The following is a 21,846-nucleotide window of genomic DNA, read 5'->3' as shown; positions in this document are numbered from 1 at the left end:
GGCAGTTGTGTAATGAATATAGTAATGTGCTTCTTTCACGTATGTTGTGAATATCTTTTCCTCCTCAGGGCCATGTTCCTTCCATCTCTCTTGGAGAGGTCCTAGATGGTCCACAAATCATGATATTATGAATGGTATCTGGAATGTCAATGTCGTTCCCTTGGTAGTGACTCTACTGAAAAGCTGGGGAGGTTTTGTCTGCATCTGGACACTACTATTCACTTGATTAAAACAGACAGTAATCTTCAAGACCATGGATGCTTGCCCTCACCTTTTCACAATTCTGCCAGAATTTATATGAGTCCCAGGTCCTCATCGCACTGGTGAGCACAGAATGCCCATGGGGGTGTGTGTGGGTGAGGATGTGGTTTAAATTCTACATCCCCACTCATGCCACAGAAATCCTTGCAATTGGTGTGCACAGCCTTGGCTAGAGGATCAAAAGCTTGCCAGGGTGTGTGAGATCCCAGCCTCAAAAACTACATCTACGGACTAGTCATGACTGCATGGTTAGGGGCCTCCTACGTTTTGCCTATTCTGCTAGTCAGCTTTGTGCAGACAAATGCCAAGCCTGAGAAGACGAAGGTGAGCAGCCTCCAGAGAGGGTGGGGCAGGGCCCCAAGGTGGAGTCACTGTTCTGTCCTGCTCCAGTCATTCTTGTAAGGCTCTGACCTCTGCTTTCTTTCATTTTGGGGTTTTCCATTAACCTTTCTTTTCTACTTGCCTCTTCTTCATTCCTATAAATGGATGCTCCTTGGGCTGAATATAGGTAGGGAAGAGTCTCCTTCCTGCAGTCCTTGCTCTCCTCCATCTCTAGTTAGGATTACCTGGATACTCTTCCAACACGTCAGTATCTGCATCAGAGCTGGACACCAGGCAGGGGAAGCAGTGGGCACCATGGTGGGTGGCAAGGTTTGGAGGAGAGGGTGAGCCAGGTCATCTCTGATGCAGCTCAGTGGGACACCTACAACAAGAAGGAAAAAACCAATGTGGAAGTTTTTTTGCAAATGGATAAAATCAGAGAGTTAATCAGAGAAATATAAAACATGGGCAAAAATAATTGGAGGTCTAGGGGCGCCTGGGTGGCTCAGTTGATTAAGCATCTGCCTTTGGCTCAGGTCATGATCTCAGGGTCCTGAGACTGAGCCCAGTAGGGAGTCTGCTTCCCTCTGCCTCTCCCCACCTCCCGTGCACATGCACACATGTGTGTGTGTGAGCACACACTCGATAGATAGATAGATAGATAGATAGATAGATAGATAGATAATAGATAGATAGATAGAAAGAAAGAAATTGGAGATCTAAAACAAACAGATTTAGAATCAGGGGTTTTGGATTCTGGCATCAGTCTAGTCCTAGTTCATAATTCAGTTGCCTTATTGATGAAATGTGTGTATAACATAGGGAGGGGCAGCTCTGGGAAGGAGAGCAATGATCTGGATGACTTGGAGGCAAGATGGAATCATGAAGTGAGAGGCAAGCAACCTTTCATCCGTGTAGTGGGGCAATCATTTTTGGTCTTGGACAAGTCCCTTTACCTTTGTTAGCTTCTGCTTTCTCATATACATTTGTGGACAACCGTATCTACCTTGTGGGTAGAACAATAATTATGACACATATAATGTGCTCAGTAAAAGGCAGCTCTGGTAAGATCTTCCTACCACTCTGAAGTTGACCAGAGAACCTCCTGGGTGACTCTACTTTTGAGAATTGGTGTGGCTTTTCTGTGACTCAGTGCTGCCTAGTTGAGTATGAAGACCCTGGATCCTCAGCTATAGAATTTGCTTAATAAAAAACTGAGTCTGGAGGTATTAGAGACATATCATATGGACTTACATACATTTGAAGCAGCAATGAGTGTCAGGAGTAAGCTGGCCTGGAAAGGGCTTTCCAGTTCAGAGTCTCTCTAAATTCCCATACTCTGGTTACTTAACATGATTTTCAGTAATTTTCATTGCAGTACAAAGGGGAAAAAAAAGATAATTTCTTTAAAACGTTTAACTTAGCACCTGGCATTATGGAAGTTGAGATGGATGTTTTCATACAGTATTCTCTCTATGCACATCTCAGTTTTGCTGGCATGTGTCTGTGTATGCACTCAGGGGAAAGTGCAAAATCCTGCACAGAGAAGGCACCTTTCTGCCCCAGAGCAGGGACCGAGTACTAGAGTCCAGTGTGCTAGTCATGGAAGCAGTTGGCCTAGAAAGTTGGAGAAAGTCTAGTTTTGTTTGTGTTGCATCGGGACAGGTAGTGATTGGCTGAAATCCTTTCTAGTTCATTGGATTTCCAGGGAGTCTGATTTAATCCTAGTTTAAATCTAGACCTTCCTTATCAGATTATGTCCTTCTCCCCTTTCTCTGATCGGTTCCTCTTTCCTCATTCTCACCATGTAGTTTGCTGGCTTCCTTTTCACACTTCCTGTTTTGTACTCCCTGTGTTCCATGAGCAACTGGCAGCAGCTTTCCCAAGATAGGAAAAGGAGTCCTTCATGGACCCTATATAGATACAGTGGAGGAAGAATAAGGTGAGATCTGCCTTGCAGAGGAATTTAACCTAAGAACAGGTGACGAGAATGTCATGGACAACTAATTTCTGTTATGTGGAATTTATTTGTGTTACATGGAATTCTGCTCCAATATGTTCAGGAGATTTGGGGAGGAATAGAATAGATGGAGCCAGTGGTGAAGGCAAATATTAGATACCTAGAGCACAGTGGGGTGGGGAGCAGCCGGTGTGCAGCTGGGTGCTGCCAGATAGATTTTAGTAGCACTAGCAGGTGGATTTGGGCTCTCCACCTCCTCCGCTGGGAGCCACAGAAAGAGTTCCACAGTAGCGGCTTGTAGGACTATCATGCGAGTACGAGAGTGACAGGAGAGAGAACACTGTTTCAGGCAGGGCTAATATTAGGTTCTGGAATGTTAAACTGGGAAGGCCCCTTGAGGACCTGTCAGGAATGTAGGTGAATGTTATTTTACCAGTGGGGGAACTGAATGTCAAGGATGAGACTTGCCCAGATTCACAAGGGAATCTGACCACAGAGCTGGCTTCTGATTCCCAGATCAGAGTTCTTTCCACTATATAAGCAATCCCAAACCTTCCCTTCACTGGGAAAATCCAGACAGAATATCTCCAACCCAGAGCCAATGAGTATCCTCATTCTCACAGAAGCACAAAAGGCAGTGGGCTTTTCTCTTCCGCCCCTGCTTCCTTCCAGAACTTCCCATCCCAGTTCATGAATCTCTGCTCTGTTCATCTTATCCCAGCACATTTCCTGGTGTCCTGCCTCTTCCAGGATAACAGGAGGGGAGACTTGACTGTTGCTTGAAAATCACTGGCTTCTAAATCACAAGACTTAACTTTCTATCCTGTCACACACACCTTAGATAACTCCTGTTTGTTTCCTGGTTTGTTTTCATTTAATGCAGGTATTACTTGGAGTGCTTTGAAAGCTTACACTGATGTTAGGAATTGTTGTTATTAATATCATCATTTTTTAAATCTTCTAGATGGATTGCTACAAAGATGTGAAAGGCACCATCTATGAATATGAAGCCCTCACTCTCAATGGAAATGAACGCATTCAGTTCAAGCAGTATGCGGGCAAGCATGTTCTTTTTGTCAATGTGGCCACCTATTGTGGTCTGACAGCTCAGTATCCTGGTAAGAATTCATAGCCAGATCTCCTTGGGGCTGAATCTTCCAGCTCACCATATTCTAAATCATAATTAGAATTATATTCTAATTACATATGAAAATAAATGCTCATGGTCAAGTGACTTGGTTCCCTGATGTCAGAAGCCACAATGGCCCACAGGCCAAATCTGGCTAGCCTGCTTTTGTAAACAAAGTTTTATTAGAACACAGCCATGCCCATGCCCTTCATACTGATTTTACGCCTCCAGGCAGAGTTGAGTAAGTTGATGATAATGGTGACAGAGACCACCTGGCTCATAAAGTCTAAGGTATTTACTATCTAGACCTTTATAGAAAAAGTTTGCTGATTCCCTCCGCATGTCCTGCTTCTGCTTTGCTCCTGAGAATTTCCAGGAGAATCAATAGATCTCTGAGGACTAGGAGCCTCTCCACCGATTCTAGAACTCTCCTCTGTGAATACAAGAGACAGAAACAATGTTTTTGAAACTTTTCTAGGGTTTTACAGGTAACTGACAAAGACAGAGAGAGGGGGATGGGGTTTTATACCTGGAGCTGCGTTTGGCTGGAGAGTTGGTAGAGCAGGTGGTGATGGGGGAATCTTCCTGCTCCAACTGAAGGCCTCCTAGATGGAGATTCCGCCTCTCTGTATGTTACTCAAGGAGAGATTTTATCTTTCTCATATCTCAGACCATGTGGTTTAGAAAGCAATGGATAATGAGTAGGATGGAGTGTGCCTAGGTGGCTTGGTTGGTTAAATATCTAACTCTTGTGCTCAGGGTTCTGAGTTCAAGCCCTGTGATGGGCTGCATTCTGGGAGTGGAGCCTACTTAAAAAAATAATAATAATAGTGAATAGGATGAATGTTACCAGAAACAGAGGGACTTATATTTAAACTAATAATAACTTCATTTTTTGTTGTTTTTGATTATGTTGTAAACAGGTAATATATTCAGGGCTCATAAATTATGGGAATCAAAAAGTTTAGAGTGAGAAGTCTTTCCACCTCCTCCCCCCTCCCTTCAGAGGAAAATACATAGGTAGAGGTTTTTTTCTGCTTCTCTCCCACCCAGTTATAACATAATATAAATACTACATCCCATTTTGCTCTTTGTCTTAATTAATAAAGTACTTTAGAGTTCAGACCATCTCCTCATTCTTTTTTAAGGCTGTGTTGGACCATAATTCATCTTACCAGCTTACACTGACTTTGAAAATCAATTTAGTCAGTTCCCATTTTGTACATAACAGACAAGGACACTAAGCAATAGTTAGTTGCTCAAGGACTGGAAGACAGGATTCCTAATTTATTGTCTCTTTCCTAGAGGAAGTGATCATGTACAGTGACTGAGGACAGAGGGGAAGGATGTGGGGAGAAATACTGAGGAACTATATGGAATCAGGAAGGCAATCTCTAGTTTTTAAAAAAAGAAAGAAAAAGGAAGGAAGGAAGGAAGGAAGGAAGGAAGGAAGGAAGGAAGGAAGGAAGGAAGAAAGGAAGGAAGGAAGGGAAAGGAAAAGAACAGGACTAAGAGGTGGTACCAGTTGACCAGTTGGCTGTGCAGAATCTAAGTGGTATGGCTGGTGTTTGTCAGGGGACTGAAGCCATGTAGCCCAGAAAGCGTTAACAGAGAAGTTGATTATAAAAAGCTGAGCAATCAAATTGGAAAACAGTGGAAGAAGGCAGGAGCAAACTTGTGTTTTGCTATGTCAGTGAGGACCATGGGGTAGAATGTCTTTTCAACATCCTGAGGATTGTTCCAGGAAGCTGGACCTAGAATTTCTCTGTTTCTCCTTGCCTCTGTCAGGCTTATCCCTGCTCCACCCAGAGCACCCAGTCTGTACAGAGGAGAAAAACCCATTCTCCTCATCTGTGTCCTTTCCTTTAAAAAAGACAGATTCAGTTTAGCAAGTAACCAACCAGGGAAGGCAAGCTTGTGTGTGTGTGTGTGTGTGTGTGTGTGTATATAACAAAAGATGTAATATAAAATTTACAATTTTAACCAGTTCTAAGTGTACTCCTTAGTAGTGTTAAGTATATTCACATTCTTATGAGACAAATCTCCAGAACTTTCTCATCTTGCCAAAATGAAACTATACCCATCAATAACCCTCCATACAGTGGCAGTTATACATTTTACAATCTACAATAACCCTGTGAAGTTTTTATATTAAAGACTGGGACTCATCTCAGAAGAAGGGAATCAGAATTCTCTGGGATGGGACCTGATTTTCCCTATTTATCAGAAAGGGCTCTCAGTTGATTCTGATGTGCCAGAGATTTGGGAACTATTACCCTATAACAAAAGGCTCTGGAATGCATGTCTGGAGCTCCAGCATCTAACTGCAGCCCTGCCACTGAGAGTCTCTCCAATCTAGAGATATTTCCTCCCCTAGGGCTCTGTTGCCCTGGAAATGGGTCAATCCCACAGATCTTTCTCTACACAAGGTCTCCTTATTGTCCCTTATCTACCCACAGAACTGAATTCACTTCAGGAGGAGCTGAAGCCCTTGGGCCTGGTTGTATTGGGCTTTCCCTGCAACCAATTTGGGAAGCAGGAGCCAGGAGAGAACTCAGAGATCCTTCCGGGGCTGAAGTAAGTGCCTACTAGGAACCCCACAGGAGGCCTACCTTTTTTCAGACTGCAGAGCCACTTTTGTGCTGGGGACTCCCTGAGTGGGTGGCAGATTAGGGGCACCTGCAAGCTGACATCAGCTTTGTCCTAGCCTGATGTGAGTCTGGCAGTGTCCAGGGACTCTTCTCCTCTCTGAGATGAGATGTTGCTGGACCACAAAGGAGCAGGAACGCAGAGGAAGCCGGAACAGAGGCTGTACACAGAACACAGGGTCAGGTTGCAGTAAAGAGAAGAATTTTGTGAATCAGGGAGCCCACAGTCTAGAAATGGCCTGTATTTTCCCTTTTCAGCTCTGTTTTCCATCTCTGCCCTTCCTCCTGCTTTTCCCATGAACCCCAGACCTGGTGCCCCACTGTAGCCTCCTCTCCTACATTCTGGAGCTTCCTGGGAATGCTGTGGTTCATTTTAGGTATGTCCGTCCAGGCAGAGGCTATGTCCCTAACTTCCAGCTCTTTGAGAAAGGGGATGTGAATGGTGAAAAAGAACAGAAAGTCTTCACCTTCTTGAAGGTGAGTGAATCACTGACCCAAACCTCTTCTTCCCTAGCATTCCTATCGTAGAGTTACTGTGCTGGAAATGGACCCAAGGGTCATGCCTGGAAGTGGCATTGGACTCTTGGCTAGAGGTCTACACATTAGTGTAGGGACCTGGGTTTAATTTGTTAGGATTTATGAGATTCTGGCTTTTGTGATGTAGAGGGCTGCGAAGAGTGGCTGTGTTTCCAAGGACCACCCTCTTTTGCTCATTAACCTTCATTCATCAAGGTACATTTTCTGAATATGAGGCAGTTAGCTAAATAATACTGATATAAAGAAGAATAAGACACAGTCCCTAGTCCTTGATGGTTCCTATTGGAGAGAGGAGCATAGAAATAAATAGGCTAATACCACGTAGTAAGTGCCTTTTATGAAACACTGACTTTCAGATATAGAGAACTGGAGGCTAACAGGGTCCCTAACTAACCACCAGCGTTAATTGTTCCTAAATGCTAGACAGTGGGCCAGCACCTAACTCAGAGATTTTTATATACCTTCGGCAAATTGAAGAAAATAGGACAATGTCAGAGGGTTTCATAAACTCAACTGACTTATAAGGGCTTCCCTTTATTCTAAGATTAGGACCTATTTGCAATTTATTCTTACAATAATCTTTTTTAAATTAAATGATGCTTCTCAAAAGTTTTGTTAATTTGACAAAACAAAATGTTGGAACTCCACGTTGATCCCAAAGATATTTTTGGAATGCTACTGGCCCAGGAGCCCTAAGACCTGGTGAACCCCATTCTAATCTAAATTGTTGACTTTGCACAAAAGGAAACCAACAGCCAACAGAAGTGACATATCTTACCCATAACAGCATTGCTTTGTGATCACCGGGGGCACAGGGGCACAGGAAGAGGGAACAGGCTTTTACTGTTATATCTACAACTGTCTTGATCATTGATGTGGTGGCAATCCAAAGGATTTGTTAAGAATCACAAGAAATTAGAATATATAGGCATGGGAGGGAGCAGATCCCCTGTGGGTGACAGTAGCAGAAATGACGCAGTTTGTTCCATTTCTGCTCCAGCTCTCCTGCCCTCACCCCTCAGAGGTTCTAGGCTCCTTCAGACACATCTCCTGGGATCCTGTAAAGGTCCACGATATCCGCTGGAACTTTGAGAAGTTCCTGGTGGGGCCCGATGGAGTCCCTGTCCTGCGCTGGTTCCACCGGACTCCCATCAGCACTGTCAAGGCAGACATCCTGGTCTACCTGAAACAGCTCAAAATGAAATAGGAAGGCAGGAGCAACCCTGCTTCTCATCATAAGACGTGTTTTAAAAAATTCCAGATTTCACCACATTCTTCTAAATGGCCTGCCCTTGACCAAAGCACGCTGTACCGCCAGAGTTCCCACTCTCTATCAAGCAGATTTATATTCAGAAGACTACTGCTATTTCTCCTTGCAAGAATCCATATGTGGAAGAAGAACAAAAGAATGGAACCTCTAAATCCTTAGACCTCTAATATAAATAAATTTAATCGGTCGTGTCCATCAAAAGAAAATCAGCGTTCCATGAGGATGGTTCAGTCTGCCACAACATCCTGAAAAAGAACGTTCCAGACAGAATGTTCCCCCTTCTCTTTCCACTCTAAAAGTGTAGAAATAACAGTGGGATGGTAGCCATACAGCCGAGTTTCCACCTTATAACACCTGCCCTCCACCGTGACAAACACGTATTGTCAGTTTCCAAGTCTTTGAGACCAGTGTTCATCCATGAAACTCACCCTCCCATATACACAGTGACCTGTCGTTCTGGTTTATGAGCTCTAAGGTGGAGTGGGAGCAGGAGACTGCCTTGCATGAAGAGAAGGACATCTCCATGGTAGTGGGACCCGGAGCCTCTCTATCATTTAGATCCTACAGAAACTTCCCTGCTGTCTGACTTGTAGTGCACTCAGGTCATGACACCTGGACAATGCATCCTTTGAAGGATGGGCTTTCCCTTGTCCATCCTAGATTCTTCAGCTTCAGAACCAGCTCTGCACTGTCTCCAATAAAATGTTTTCTACAGCATCTGGCATCACTGTGGTAGTTTTTATACCCTATCTTGTACTCAAACTTGTCTCATCTCTCTCTTCTTTCTCACTGTGACTACCACAGATGATGTGTTTCCCAAATCACCTGAACCCCTTGGATAGAAGAAATTATCCTCCCAGATCCTTGGAAGGCTGTCACCTGGCAGCTCTCAACTGTCACCCCTTATTGGGAATTATCTCAGGTTCAGGTCATGTCCCCTTTCCAGGGGCAGCATGTATCCAATTACTGCTCCATGAGGGGCATAAGAAGCAAGACTTGACTTCTCAACCTAGGGCAGCTCTGGAGGGCCATCCCAGCTGCAGAGATGCCCAAGGGTCTGATGCCTTTCTGTTGATCCTGACCTAGTGCTCTATAGTAAGCTTTGCATGCATGTCTCCATCTTTGAGACTTTATTGGTAACCTAACCTGCAGTGGTTGGCACCAGAAGGAATGTGAGAAAGAAGATGCTAAGATAATAGTTTTGAAACTGAACTACCCACCATCTGCTCAGCAGTGCTGGGATGGGTGGAGCACAAACAGCCATTGCACAGAGCAGCAGAGCAATTTTTATTTTTTATTTTTTTAAGGGGGGTTGCTGAGGAAGAGAGAGAGACAGTGAGATCTTAAGCAGACTCTACACCCAGTGCAGAGCCTGACATGTGGTTCAATCTCACAATCCTGAGATCATGAGCTTAGCCAAAACCTAGAGTCTTACACTTTATTGATTTAGCCACCCATGCAACCCATAGCAATTTTTAGAACTTTCACCAAACCTGAATGAGGTGGTACACTGGTGAAAGGATATGGTATCAGGTGCTTGAGAAATGTGAGAGAGGTGGTACTTTTAAGGTGATATAATTTTAAGGCAATTTTAAGATTGTTACTAGAAGAAATTGGTGCTTTGGAGAGAGATTATTAAAGGCTGAGGATTATATCTGACCAAATAAAGGCTAACTGTAGAAGCCAAAGTGCCTCCATAAGAGGAGATGAAGAACCTCTCATATCCTGCAACTCGAGAGCACAAAAAGCTAAGTTTCAGGTCCAAGACTTAATTGTAGGGATAGTAGAGCTCCAAATATGGTTAAATTCTCAAACTAATTACCTTCTATGCCCAGGTCATGGCCTTGATTGGAAAAGAATAGAATCTTGAGACACTGGATGGAGACATCTGGTTGGATGCTTTAGAACATCTAAATCCCCAGAGTTCCCAAGACTCCCAGTTCTTCTTATTAAGAATAAGCACATCATTCTTGCTTGATGACAATGCAGAGGCTTTTGTTCTGCCAAACATTATGTGCTCTGCCATCTACTCAACATCTGTCCCATAAAGAACTAGATTCTGAGAGTTCTGGATCAAGGGGCATGGGACACGAAATTAGCTAAAGGAGAGTTCATTGATCTTGGGGCATTTTTCCAAAGTGCAGAAACTTTACACATTGGCAAGAACCCAACACACTGGATTCTCCTGCTTGTAAAAAAAAAAAAAATGATTCTCAGTAAATGCAGTAGAAATGCCAGGACTATTGTGCCTAATGACAGAAAGGAGGGATCAAAAGCTGAAAGACGTGGCCAGCCTAGAGTGGTTTTACTATGTAATGCTAGAAACCTGCTGATGACAATGTGTTGCATGGATTTGAAAAAATAAAACAGAATGTGCAGGATCACTGAAAAGTTCGGTGGTGAGTGTCCTCTAAAGGCCTGGACTGATAAGAAATTCTGCTATAGAAGTAGCCTCACTGTTAGCAATGCAGATTATAGAATCCTGAAGGCCAGAGATGGCAGCATTCATTCATTAGAGTGTGTGTGTGTGTGTGTGTGTGTGTGTGTGTGCATGTGTGATTATGTGTGTGTGTGAACTCTGTGGAGTGTTGGAGATGGATTCAAAGAACACATCATCCGTAGAAGCAAGGTAGATGAACATCCAACAAAGGTAATCATTGTCTATACAATCAGAAGAAAGCAAGAATAGAGAACCAGGAAGCTGAGGCAGCAGCCCCAGTTAAAAATAAAATCACCACACCTTGCTTGGCTTTTAATCTTGAACCAGTTTTCAGACCCAGAATCATGGACTAAAAGAAGAAGCCGGGTCCTGAGAAGGTAGGATCCTGTGATACCACCACAAATACATAGAAAGTAATTTCCCAGTCTTTTCCTAAAGGAACTTCTAGCCATTCACTCAGTAACCATAAAATCAATAAAGAGAAATACCCTTACATTTCAAGGACTGTTGGACATAAGATCCAGGTTGACATTGATACTGGAAGGCCCAAAGTGTCATCATGGCCTCTGATTAGGAGGCTTTGAGGACTAAGCAGCAGATGCAGCCCCTGCCCAAGTCTGGTTCACAGTGCATCCATTAAGGCCATGGATCCATCTGATAGAAATTTCTCTTGTCTCCAAATGTCCAGTTAGAATGATGTATGTGGTAATTGGCAAACTGCTGCATCTTGGCATGTGGTGTAAGAACTGTCACAGTAGAATAGGCCAAGTGGAAGGCCTGATGTTGACTCCCAAGTTCATGGCCTGGGCAGTACCTGAAGCCATCTTCCCAAGGAGACAGACAGATAGACAAAAAGGATACATGATTGGGATCCCTATGGTCTCTCTAGTCTGTTGGAGTCTGTGGGTCTCTCCACAAACTAAACCAAAGAATAGCCCTAATTGAAAGTGCTGTACCTGATGTGATATATTTATTAGAAAAGATTAATTTACATCCTTTGATTCTTTAAAGAAATAAGTGGAAAATAAGATTAAGTATAACCTTTTGTGGCTTCATTAGTTTAAAAAAATAATCTGCACACCATCATGAAATCTTAGCCTTGACTCATCGTACGTTTTATACACCCTGCCACTACAACCTTAGCCCCAAACCTGGCTCAGAAAACATCTACGTTCACTAAGAAAGTGTTAAAGATGCTGGGCACAGTGTCCTGTCAGAGACTGATTTCTCAGCTAGGAAGTCCGTAGTCCTGTTCAGAAGATAATGTTTATAGTTTTGGGATCATGGACAAGAGAGGACCAATGGGTTGTTCAGACCATTGGCTCTTCCCCAGGACCAAGTCCTGAGCTAGCTCTTTATATTAGGCTGGGATATTCCCAGGAAGAGAAGCCATGGAATCAGAAAGATAGCCTCTGTTCTAGAACATTGATCCTGCAAGTCTAAAATGTACCAAATGTCTTTATCAGAACACAGGTCAAAGACATCCAGTTAAATTGTGATAGATCAGTGGACGGATTGAACATTGTCTCTTACAAATATATAAAAATGTGGAATAATGAGTCATTATATCAGTCCTTAGAACAGGTCCAACCCAACAGCAAGGGCTTTATCAGTGTTTCCTTTAGCTTGACCATCATGGAAAATAGTTTATGTTATAGTGTTAAATAAAAATAAAATAATACAGAGGTCAAGAGCCACCTCTGCCACCACCAACGTGGAGACTTTGTACCGAGTCCCCTTGCTAGTGCTTGAATGCCCCAACCTGAAGCTGAAGAAGCCACCCTGGGTGCGTGTACTGTGGGCCATGACTTTGTATGCTCTGCTGGTGGTGTCTTACTTCCTCATCACTAGCATAACCATTGATGTGTTACTGTTGAACCTCCTGGTGTTGGCTCTCTGCCTAATGAACATGGGCCTCAGAAACCAGTAGCTTTCTTGGCCTACAAAGTAAATGGACAATTAATTTTGGAAGGACTCGCATCCATCTTCCTGTTTACAATGGGAGGCTAAGGGCTCATGATCCTGGATCATGGGGTGCACCAAACATTCCAAAACTCAATAGATTTCTTCTTATATTCACTGGATTTTTCTGTGTCCTATTGAGTTTTGTCATGGCGAGAGTATTCGGGAGGATGGACCTGCCCGGCGTCTGATGCGTTAGAATGCCTTTAGAGAAGAAATCAGTGGATATTGAATTTGTCCCTGTCAATGAAGTTTTAAAGGCTGTACCAACCCTCGGATGTGAAGTATGGAAAAGAATGAAAAGCAGCAGAAAAGTGAACACTTCATTTAGTGAAAACATACAAAGGCATTAAAGCTTGAACTAGAATGCCTGCTTGGTATCAAAGAGACAGGCTTATCACAATATTTTTTTCCTGCTGGCCTATAATGATGTACCAATGATGTTAGGTGGCATTTACTTCCTAGTTTTTATTTCTTAAAGGAAATATACTCCAGCGGTGCAGTAGGTAAAGTCATGACTCGGTTTGGTGCAGGTCATGATCTGCAGGAACTGGGACTGAGCCCAGTGTGTGGCTCTGCACTGGCCGGGGAGCTGGCTGCTCTTCTCTGCCTGTGACCCCACCACCCTATCTCTCACAGATTAAAAAAAAAAAAAAATAAAATTTTTTAAGGGAAGACGAAGAAAGTTGGAGGCACACCAATGAAAAATTAAAACCTGAAAGAAAAAAAAAAGAAATATACTCCATTTCTACAACTATAATATTGAATAAAGTGATTACTTTGTACAGCTCCCTGAACAATCTTTGGAGATGACATTTCTGACTTTAAAAAAATTAATATAAAAGAAGCTAGATTCCATAAACTGAGAACTCTGGACAGGTGATCAGCTGTACCTATGGCCCTTTGCCTTTATTTATTTATGATAGTCCACACAGAGAGAGGCAGCAGAGGGAGAAGCAGGCTCCATGCACCGGGAGCCCGACGTGGGATTCGATCCCGGATCTCCAGGATCACGCCCTGGGCCAAAGGCAGGCGCCAAACCGCTGCGCCAGCCAGGGATCGCGCCCTTTGGCTTTAAACAGAATATGTGACAATATGTATCTGAGACTGTTGCCTGCACAATGAGATGTATTAAAGGAGCAGAAATTCAAAACGTCTCTAATTTAAAAATAGAACATAAATGCACATGTATCACATATGTATGTGTGTGTGTAGGGCTGTGTGTGTAGTGACAGTCACGGCCACTCCGAAACACTCCAACGCAAATCTCCCTAGAACGAAGTCTGACGTACATACACACGGAAACAGCGGATTTGAGTAGGAGACTTTGGAACATTTTCAAGCAATTACCATGTTTGTTTCCTGCATTTCCTTAGCCCGCGCTGCCGCTGCGTGTCTGAAAAACGCTGCTTTCCTGAAGGGAACTAGTAGCTCTCCGGAGGCTTCAGGGTCCCTGGGAGGCAGCGAGCGGCAACGCGGGCTGCACCTGCGCGGGGGAGGCCGAGCGCAGCCTCACGCCCCGCTGTCCCGCGGCCCCACTCCGGGGTCCCGCCCCCCGGAGCCCGCGCGCCTGGGGGCGGACGTGAGTACACGGACACCTCGGCGGCCGCCCGTCCGCGCCGCTCCAGTGGCGCAATCGGTTAGCGCGCGGTACTTATATGGCGGTGGCTGTGGGCGATGCCGAGGTTGTGAGTTCGAGCCTCACCTGGAGCACTTTTGCCGCTCTTCAGGCGCGATGCGCCCGGCTCTGAGCTCAGGGTCCCAGAGCTTCCACAGCAGCCGCCGGGATCTGACCGCAGCCCCGCGACCCCCAGCAGTCAAATCAGTGAGAGGCAGAGACTCAGGCCCGCACTTAAGGTACACGTGGACATTACTTGAAGGTGCCGCTGTGCCTGTTTAACTCCTTGAAACGCGGACAGTCTTGCTGTGCTTTTTAAAAAGATTCTTAAAGATTTATTTATTCTTGAGAGACACAGGCAGAGGGAGAAGCAGGCTCCCCGCGGAGGCTCATGCGGGACTTGATCCTGAAGGCTCAACCACAGAGCCACCCAGGTGCCCACAACCTTGGTCTTTAATAAGTATTTCAGGGGAAACGTTCAGGTCTTAAATCTGCCTTCCGTACCTCAGTTCTCCACTCCCCTGGGCTCCTCATCCTTCAGGTCCGCGATGCCTGCACTTATGACGAAGACCCAGGTGTTCAGTCTCAGAAAACAAACTGACCCACTCCGAGTTGAGCGGAAACCTGCGTGTGGCCCACGTAACCTCAGTGGCCTCACCGTCTGGATATTCAGTGTTCCCGAAGGCGTCCTGGGGACACAGAGCTCTCCAGCTCCCCAGCACAGGGGAAATCGTCCAGATGCTGCTTACAGCCCCCTCCTCGCCCTGAGCTGCCCCATATGTAAATGTAAGTTCAAAACAAGGCTCCCAGGCCGACTTAGGTGAACACTTGGTAAAGAAGTGATAATGGCGCTGAAGGGGGCACTTGACAGGATGAGCACTGGGCATTATACTGTGTGTTGGCAGGTCGAACTCCAATAAAAATTTAAAAAAATACACACACACACACACACACACACACACACACAAAAGCAAGCTTGCAGAGGTTGTCACTTGCTTAAGATTGCACAACTAGGGGTGGCGCAGCGGTTTAGCGCCTGCCTTTGGCCCAGGGCGCAATCCTGGAGTCCTGGGATCGAGTCCCACGTCGGGCTCCCGGTGCATGGAGCCTGCTTCTCCCTTCTTCTGTGTCTCTGCCCCTCTCTCTCTCTATGTCTATCATAAAGTAAAAAAAAAACAAAAACAAAAAAACACACAACCTGGACTCAAATCCAGGACTTGATACTCTGAGTTACTTACTGCACACTGTTGTAAGTAGTGTGAGCTATGTACATAATAACGGGGAGGCCAGTGCAGTTTGAACCTGGACTTCACATTTGACAATGGATGCACTATCAAATAGATAAAGCTTTTGTATGTTAAAAAAAAAAAAAGAAAAAAGAAAAAAGTGTTAACGGGCCCACCTGGGTGGCTCAGCAGTTGAACATCTGCCTTTGGCTGAGGGCATGTTCCCTGGCTCCTGGGATGGAGTCCCACCTCAGGCTCCCTGCAGGGAGCCTGCTTCTCTCTCTGCCTATGTCTTTGCCTCTCTCTCTCTGTGTGTCTCTCATGAATAAATAAATAAAATCTTAAAAAAAAAGAAGTGATAATGAATAGGTTACTTACCAGGATGTACAATGGACATATGAAGAGAGGTTATTCACAGAGTTGTTTTCAGTTAAAAAGGAGATAATAAATTATCAGTTAATTAATGGCTGCAAATTCCTCCCATCTCTGCATGTCCCCATGCAAAGTGATTTTGCAGTATCTTCCATCAAGAGATGGGGTCTGTTTCTCTCCCTCTTGGATGTGAGCTGATCTTGTGATTGACTTTGCCAACTACAGTGCTATAGAAGTGATTTTGCAGGAGTTCCAAGATAAGGCCTTGGAGCTTCCCCTTTTGCCATCTTGGGACCCTGAGACTCGCCATACGAAGGAATGTCATCTAATTTCCTAGACGATGGAGGCTCACATATAGACACTGCCATCCTAGCCATCCCAGCCATTCCAGGTGACATCCCAGACATGTGGGTGGGAACATTTTGGACCATCCAGTCCCAGTCAGACTGCCAGATGATTGCAATCACATAAATGACCACAAGCAAAACTAGCAAAAGAATTTCCCAGCTGAGTGCAGCCCAAATTGTTGACCTGCAGAATTTCAAATGAAAGAAACAATTATTGTCTTAAGCCACTAAATTTGGGTGAGGTTCGTTACAAAGATTTAGATGACTGTATTTCACACAGAAGCATTTAAGCACAGAATAAGAGCCTAAGATGAGTTAGCAGATTATTACTTTTGGGGATCTTTTCATTGTCCTAAACATTGGGTCCTCTCTGTTCTTGCCACAGCATAGAGACTCCAAAATCATTTGGAACCTGGGCTATTTAAATTTACTCCAGGAGTAAGCTGTTTCCTTGGGTCCTTGCACCAAGCTTAGAGTTGAAAGGCTCAGAATTTCTGAATCTCTAGAGTGAGTAGAGGTATGATTGAATAGGCAGTGTCCACATTCCTTGCCTGCATTTGCAAATAGACTAAGCTGTAGGATCCGTATTCCTCTCTGGATGCATCTTCCCAGTGCTGGCTGTCCTTTTGTTAAATGTCCTGCTTTGCCTTGCCCATGACAAGGAGACAAGGAGCTAATAGCCACATTGATAAACATTTGCATATTGAAATAGTTTAAAGATACCAAGCACTCAAACCTGATAGCTTGTTGCCTAATATTTTTTCAAGGAAATCCCATAACAGAAATTCTTAGGGGTAGCATACTTGTTGTCATGGTGACTAGAAATTACATGTACAGTTCTTTTTTTCAAATAGGTCTCCAGGACCTTCCCACTGGGTTACCCACCAAGATACCATACCACACCTAGGCCAAACTTCTTTGCTTATATAAAAAAGCAATTCTACAAAACAATGGGTTTTTATAAATGTATAGTTGGATCTATAACAGAGAAATGTAATATGTAATATATTTGCCAGTAATAACATGGAGAAAACAAAAAGTAAAATGGCAGATATAAATACCACTATATTGAAAATAACATTAATTATGAATGGATTAAACAACCAATCTGATAGCAGAGACTGTTATATTGGATTTTAAAAAAGATCCAATTCTATGTGGTTTACAGGAGATACATTTTAGATTCAAAGATATGATAGAGTGACAAGAATGATAAAAAGATATATCATGCACACAGCAACCACAAGAATGCCAAAGTGTCTGTATCTATCATTACACAAAATAGTCTAAAACAAATTAAAAAAGGCTCTAGAGATAAATAAGAACATTTCATAATGATGAAAGAATCAATCCATCAGAAAGATATAACACTTATATGTGTACCCAATGAAAGAGCACCAAAATATATGAAGCAAAAACTTAAAGAAATAAAGAAAAGAATAGACAATTCAACAATAATGGTTGGAGATTTCAAAATCTTACTTTCAATAATACATGGAACTAGACAAAAGATCAACAAAAAAATAAAAGATTTTTATGATAAAATATATAATAAACCAGACCTAACAGACATCTATAGAAAACACCACCAAGTATACTTACATCTCAAGTGCATGTGGTACATTCTCAAGGATAACTGTATACTCAGCCATAAGACAAACCTGGATAAATCTAAAAGGATTGAAATAATACAAAATATATTCATCAATCACAATGTATGAAACTAGAAATTAATAACAAAGAATTTCATAGAACTCACAATTATGTGAAAATTAAGCAATATACTCTGAAATAACAAATGAGTCAATAAAAAAAACAAAAGAGAATAGAAAATACTTTAAGATAAATGAAAACAATGGCTTAACATACCAAATCTTATGTGATGCAGCTACCATAGGGCTTAGAAGAAAATTTATAATTATAAATTCCTATGTTAAAAAAAGAAAACCAGTCTCCAATTAATAACCTAACCTTCCACCTTAAGGACTGGAAAAGAAGAGCAAACAAAATCTAAGCAAGCAGAGAAGTAAGGAAATAAATATTAGAATGGAAATTAATGAAATAAAGAATAGAAAGACAACATAGAAAATCAGTGAAACAAACCAAAAGCTGTTTTTTTTTTTTTTCTAAAGATCAACAAGATTGACAAACCTTTGGCTAACTAAGGAAAAAGAGGGTGGACTGAAACTCCTAGAATTAGAAGTGAAAGAAGGAGAATTACTATAAACCTTACAGAAATTAAAAAAAAAAGTTATCAATGGATACTGCGAATAATAGTACACCAACACATTAGATTACTTAGATGAAGTGAACACATTTCTGGGAAGACACAAACTAATGAAACTAATTCAAAAAGAGTAGATAATATAAATAGATCTGTAATAAGCAAATGTTTGAGTTAGTAACCAAAAAACTACCCACAAAAAAAAAAGATCATTCCCAGGCATCTTCACTGCTGAATTGTACCAAATATTCAAAGATGAATCAGTATCAATTCTTGGAGAGTTGGTAAACTCTTTAAAAATAGAGGAGGGTGGGCAGCCCGGGTCGCTCAGCTGTTAAGTGCCGCCTTCAGCCCAGGCCCTGATTCTGGAGACCTGAGATCGAATCCCATGTCGGGCTCTCTGCATGGAGCCTGATTAAGCACTCCCTCTGCCTGTGTCTCTGCCTCGCTCTCTCTCGGTGTCTCTCATGAATAAATAATAAAGATCTCGGGAAGGGCAGCCCCGGTGGCTTAGCGGTTTAGCGCCGCCTGCAGCCCAGGGCGTGATCCTGGAGATCCTCGATCGAGTCCCACGTCAGGCTCTCTGTATGATCTCTGCCTGTGCCTCTGCCTCTCTCTCTATTAAAAAAAAAAATCTCGGGAAAAAAAGGGAGGAGGAAAGACTTCCTCTTTTTTTTTTTTTTTTTTAGGAACTGATTTTATGAAGCCATTATTACCCAAACCAGACAGACATCACAAGAAAATATAGACCAATGTATTTTATGAACATGGACACAAATCCTCAACAAAATGCTAACAAAATCTAGCAATACATAAAAGGAAGTATATACCATGACAAAATGGGATTTATCCCAGGAAAGCAAAGGCTGGTTTCACAAGCAGAAATCAATTATTGTAATACATCACATCAATAGAATAAAAAACAAAAACCACGTGATCATCACAATAGATGCAGAAAAAGCATTTGACAAAATTCAACACCTTTTCCTGATGAAAATTATCAACCAACTAAGAATAGAAAGGAACTTCCTCAACCTGACAAGGGACATCTGTGAAAAAAAAAAAAACCCACAGCCAACACTATAAAACACTATAAATGCCATTTCTCTTTCGTTATGGTGTCTGTCGATTAGCTAACTTAAAAAAATTTTAATGTTGTCAAATAAATCTTTTTCCTTATTGTTGTCATGTTGCGCATGCTTATGAAATTCTTCCCTACCCCAGGTTTGCAAATACATTCTTTTTTATAATTTTCTAAAATTTGTATATATTTGTCTTTTACATTTTAAGCCTTTAACTAAAAAAAATTTTATATGATGAAGTACAGGTCAATACATTTATGTTCATTTTTTCTAGAATTATTTACCTAAAAATTCACTCCAGCCCCCCATCTGTAGTGTATCCTCTCCTCTCTATCAGGTGTCACATGAGCATAAGCTCCCTGTTATGTTTGATTTTTCTAGTTACCTGTCCTGGCCAATGCCATGCTTCTTTTAGTAACTGTTGAAACTTGTAATGAGTCTTTTTTAAAAAATATTTATTTATTTAAGAGAGCTAGTCAGTGTGGGGAGAGGGGCAGAGAGAGAGGGAGAGAGAATCTTTAAATTAAAAAAAATTTAATTTTTATTTATTTATGATAGTCAGAGAGAGAGAGAGAGAGAGAGAAAGAGGCAGAGACACAGGCAGAGGGAGAAGCAGGCTCCATGCACCGGGAGCCCGATGTGAGATTCGATCCTTGATCTCCAGGATCGCGCCCTTGGCCAACAGCCGGCGCCAAACCGCTGCACCACCCAGAGATCCCAGGAGAGAGAATCTTAAGCAGGCTCCATGCTCAGCACAGAGTGCAAGGTGGGGCTTGATCTCTTGACCCTGAGATCATGAACTGAGCCAAAATCAAGAGTCATATGCTTAATGGCCAAGCCTCTCAGGGACCCCTATTTTTCCACTTCAAATATTTTCCCGGGGTACCTAGCTGTCTCAGATGGAAGAGCATGGGACTCTTGATCTTGGGGTTGTAAGTCTGAACTCCATGTTGGGCATAAAGATTACTTAAAACTTTTTTTTAAAGATTGTGTGATGATAAAGTGAGTTATTATTTTTTTTAATTTTTTATTTATTTATTTATTTATGACAGTCAGAGAGAGAGAGAGGCAGAGACACAGGCAGAGGGAGAAGCAGGCTCCATGCACCGGGAGCCCGATGTGGGATTCGATCCCGGGTCTCCAGGATCGCGCCCTGGGCCAAAGGCAGGCGCCAAACCGCTGTGCCACCCAGGGATCCCTGAGTTATTATTTTTAAAAAATAAGTATTATTGGGGTGCCTGGGTGGCTCAGCAGTTGAGCATCTGCCTTCAGCCTAGGACATGATCCTGGAATCCTGATATCCAGTCCCACATCAGGCTCCCTGCATGGAGTCTGCTTCTCTCTCTGCCTGTGTCTCTGCCTCTCTCTCTGTGTCTCTCATGAATAAATAAAATCTTTTTTAAAATAAGTATTATTATTCCTTGTTGGAAAAGACAGAAGCAAGTGGGCGTTAAATGGTATTGCTTTCTTCTGTCCAAGGTAATACTGCACCATTTTCCTGCTATGATGGCTTTATCTCTTCCTTGTTCTTTTTGCTATAAGCTTTTTAAAAGCATGTGAGGCACCTGGGTGGCTCAGTTGGTTAAGTGGCTGCCTTCAGCTCAGGTCATGATCTCAGGGTCCTAGGATCAGGCCCCACATCAGGCTCCCTGCTTCGTGGGGAATCTGCTTCTCCCTCTGCCTTTGCCCCTTTCTCCTGCCTGTGCTCTCTCTTCCAAATAAATAAATAAAATCTTTTTAAAAAAGAGCATGTTCACACTAAATTCCATAGTTGGTGTGTGGGACAGTCATAGGGGAATTGTAGCTGTAAAAGCAGGAGTTCTGTTTACTAACATCGTTGAAATTAAGCTTCTCAAGGCAGAGACTATTGAAATTGTTCAGTTTTATCCCAAGTAACAAAAAGTATGTGTGAAATTTAAAATACATCAATACTTTTTTAATAAGTGATTTCTTCCAAGAGAGGCTGAGGTCTACATGAGATTAACCCTTGCTCAGCAGCCATTTATATCATGAATTCATTTCATGATGGGTTCTGAACACCTCTGGAACTTTGCTCCTGAATTCCCTGCATCTCCTTTCTTTCCACCCTTTCTCTACTCTCTTCATGTCTTCCATAAGTCTTTACTATTGAATAATGAAAATGAATTGGATTTTGGAACACTTGGGATTATTAGGAAAGCAAACTCTGGCATATTATTTATTTTCTCTCTGTGTTGACTTCCTTACTGACAGAATGGGCATGCTGGCAACCACCTGCTCATTAGTGAGACTTCAGTGTGATGCATTTGAAGATGGCTGCTACGTGGCGGGCAGCTTGTCAATGTCTTCCAGCATGCTTCTTTCTTACCTTCTTTCCTCCCACCTTCCTTTCTTCTCTCCTTTTTTTTTTAATAGGAGCAGTAGCAACTGTAGGAAGTAGCTACCACTTCTTTTTTTTTTTTAAGATTTT

At 42.7% G+C, this 21,846-nt stretch overlaps 1 protein-coding gene, 1 non-coding gene and 1 pseudogene across 2 annotated transcripts; all 3 read left to right on the top strand.

Annotated features, from left to right (window-relative positions):
- The first annotated feature begins 498 nt into the window (after positions 1-498).
- GPX5 (glutathione peroxidase 5) lies at positions 499-8,063 on the top strand. Its single transcript, XM_055323208.1, has 5 exons — positions 499-585; positions 3,507-3,660; positions 6,131-6,248; positions 6,697-6,796; positions 7,857-8,063. Exons 1-5 carry the CDS (start codon positions 499-501, stop codon positions 8,061-8,063), a joined length of 666 nt encoding a protein of 221 aa, XP_055179183.1.
- A 3,199-nt stretch (positions 8,064-11,262) lies between these two features.
- Positions 11,263-12,719, top strand: LOC129507834 (oligosaccharyltransferase complex subunit OSTC-like; annotated as a pseudogene).
- A 1,430-nt stretch (positions 12,720-14,149) lies between these two features.
- TRNAI-UAU (transfer RNA isoleucine (anticodon UAU)) lies at positions 14,150-14,241 on the top strand. Its single transcript is given in 2 exon segments — positions 14,150-14,187; positions 14,206-14,241. It is a non-coding gene; the product is annotated as a tRNA-Ile (tRNA).
- The last annotated feature ends 7,605 nt before the right edge of the window (positions 14,242-21,846 follow it).

This window comes from Nyctereutes procyonoides, unplaced genomic scaffold (assembly GCF_905146905.1).
Source record: "Nyctereutes procyonoides isolate TBG_1078 unplaced genomic scaffold, NYPRO_anot_genome, whole genome shotgun sequence".
Classification (NCBI taxonomy): domain Eukaryota; kingdom Metazoa; phylum Chordata; class Mammalia; order Carnivora; family Canidae; genus Nyctereutes; species Nyctereutes procyonoides.
This window is presented reverse-complemented; position numbering and strand designations above follow the sequence as displayed.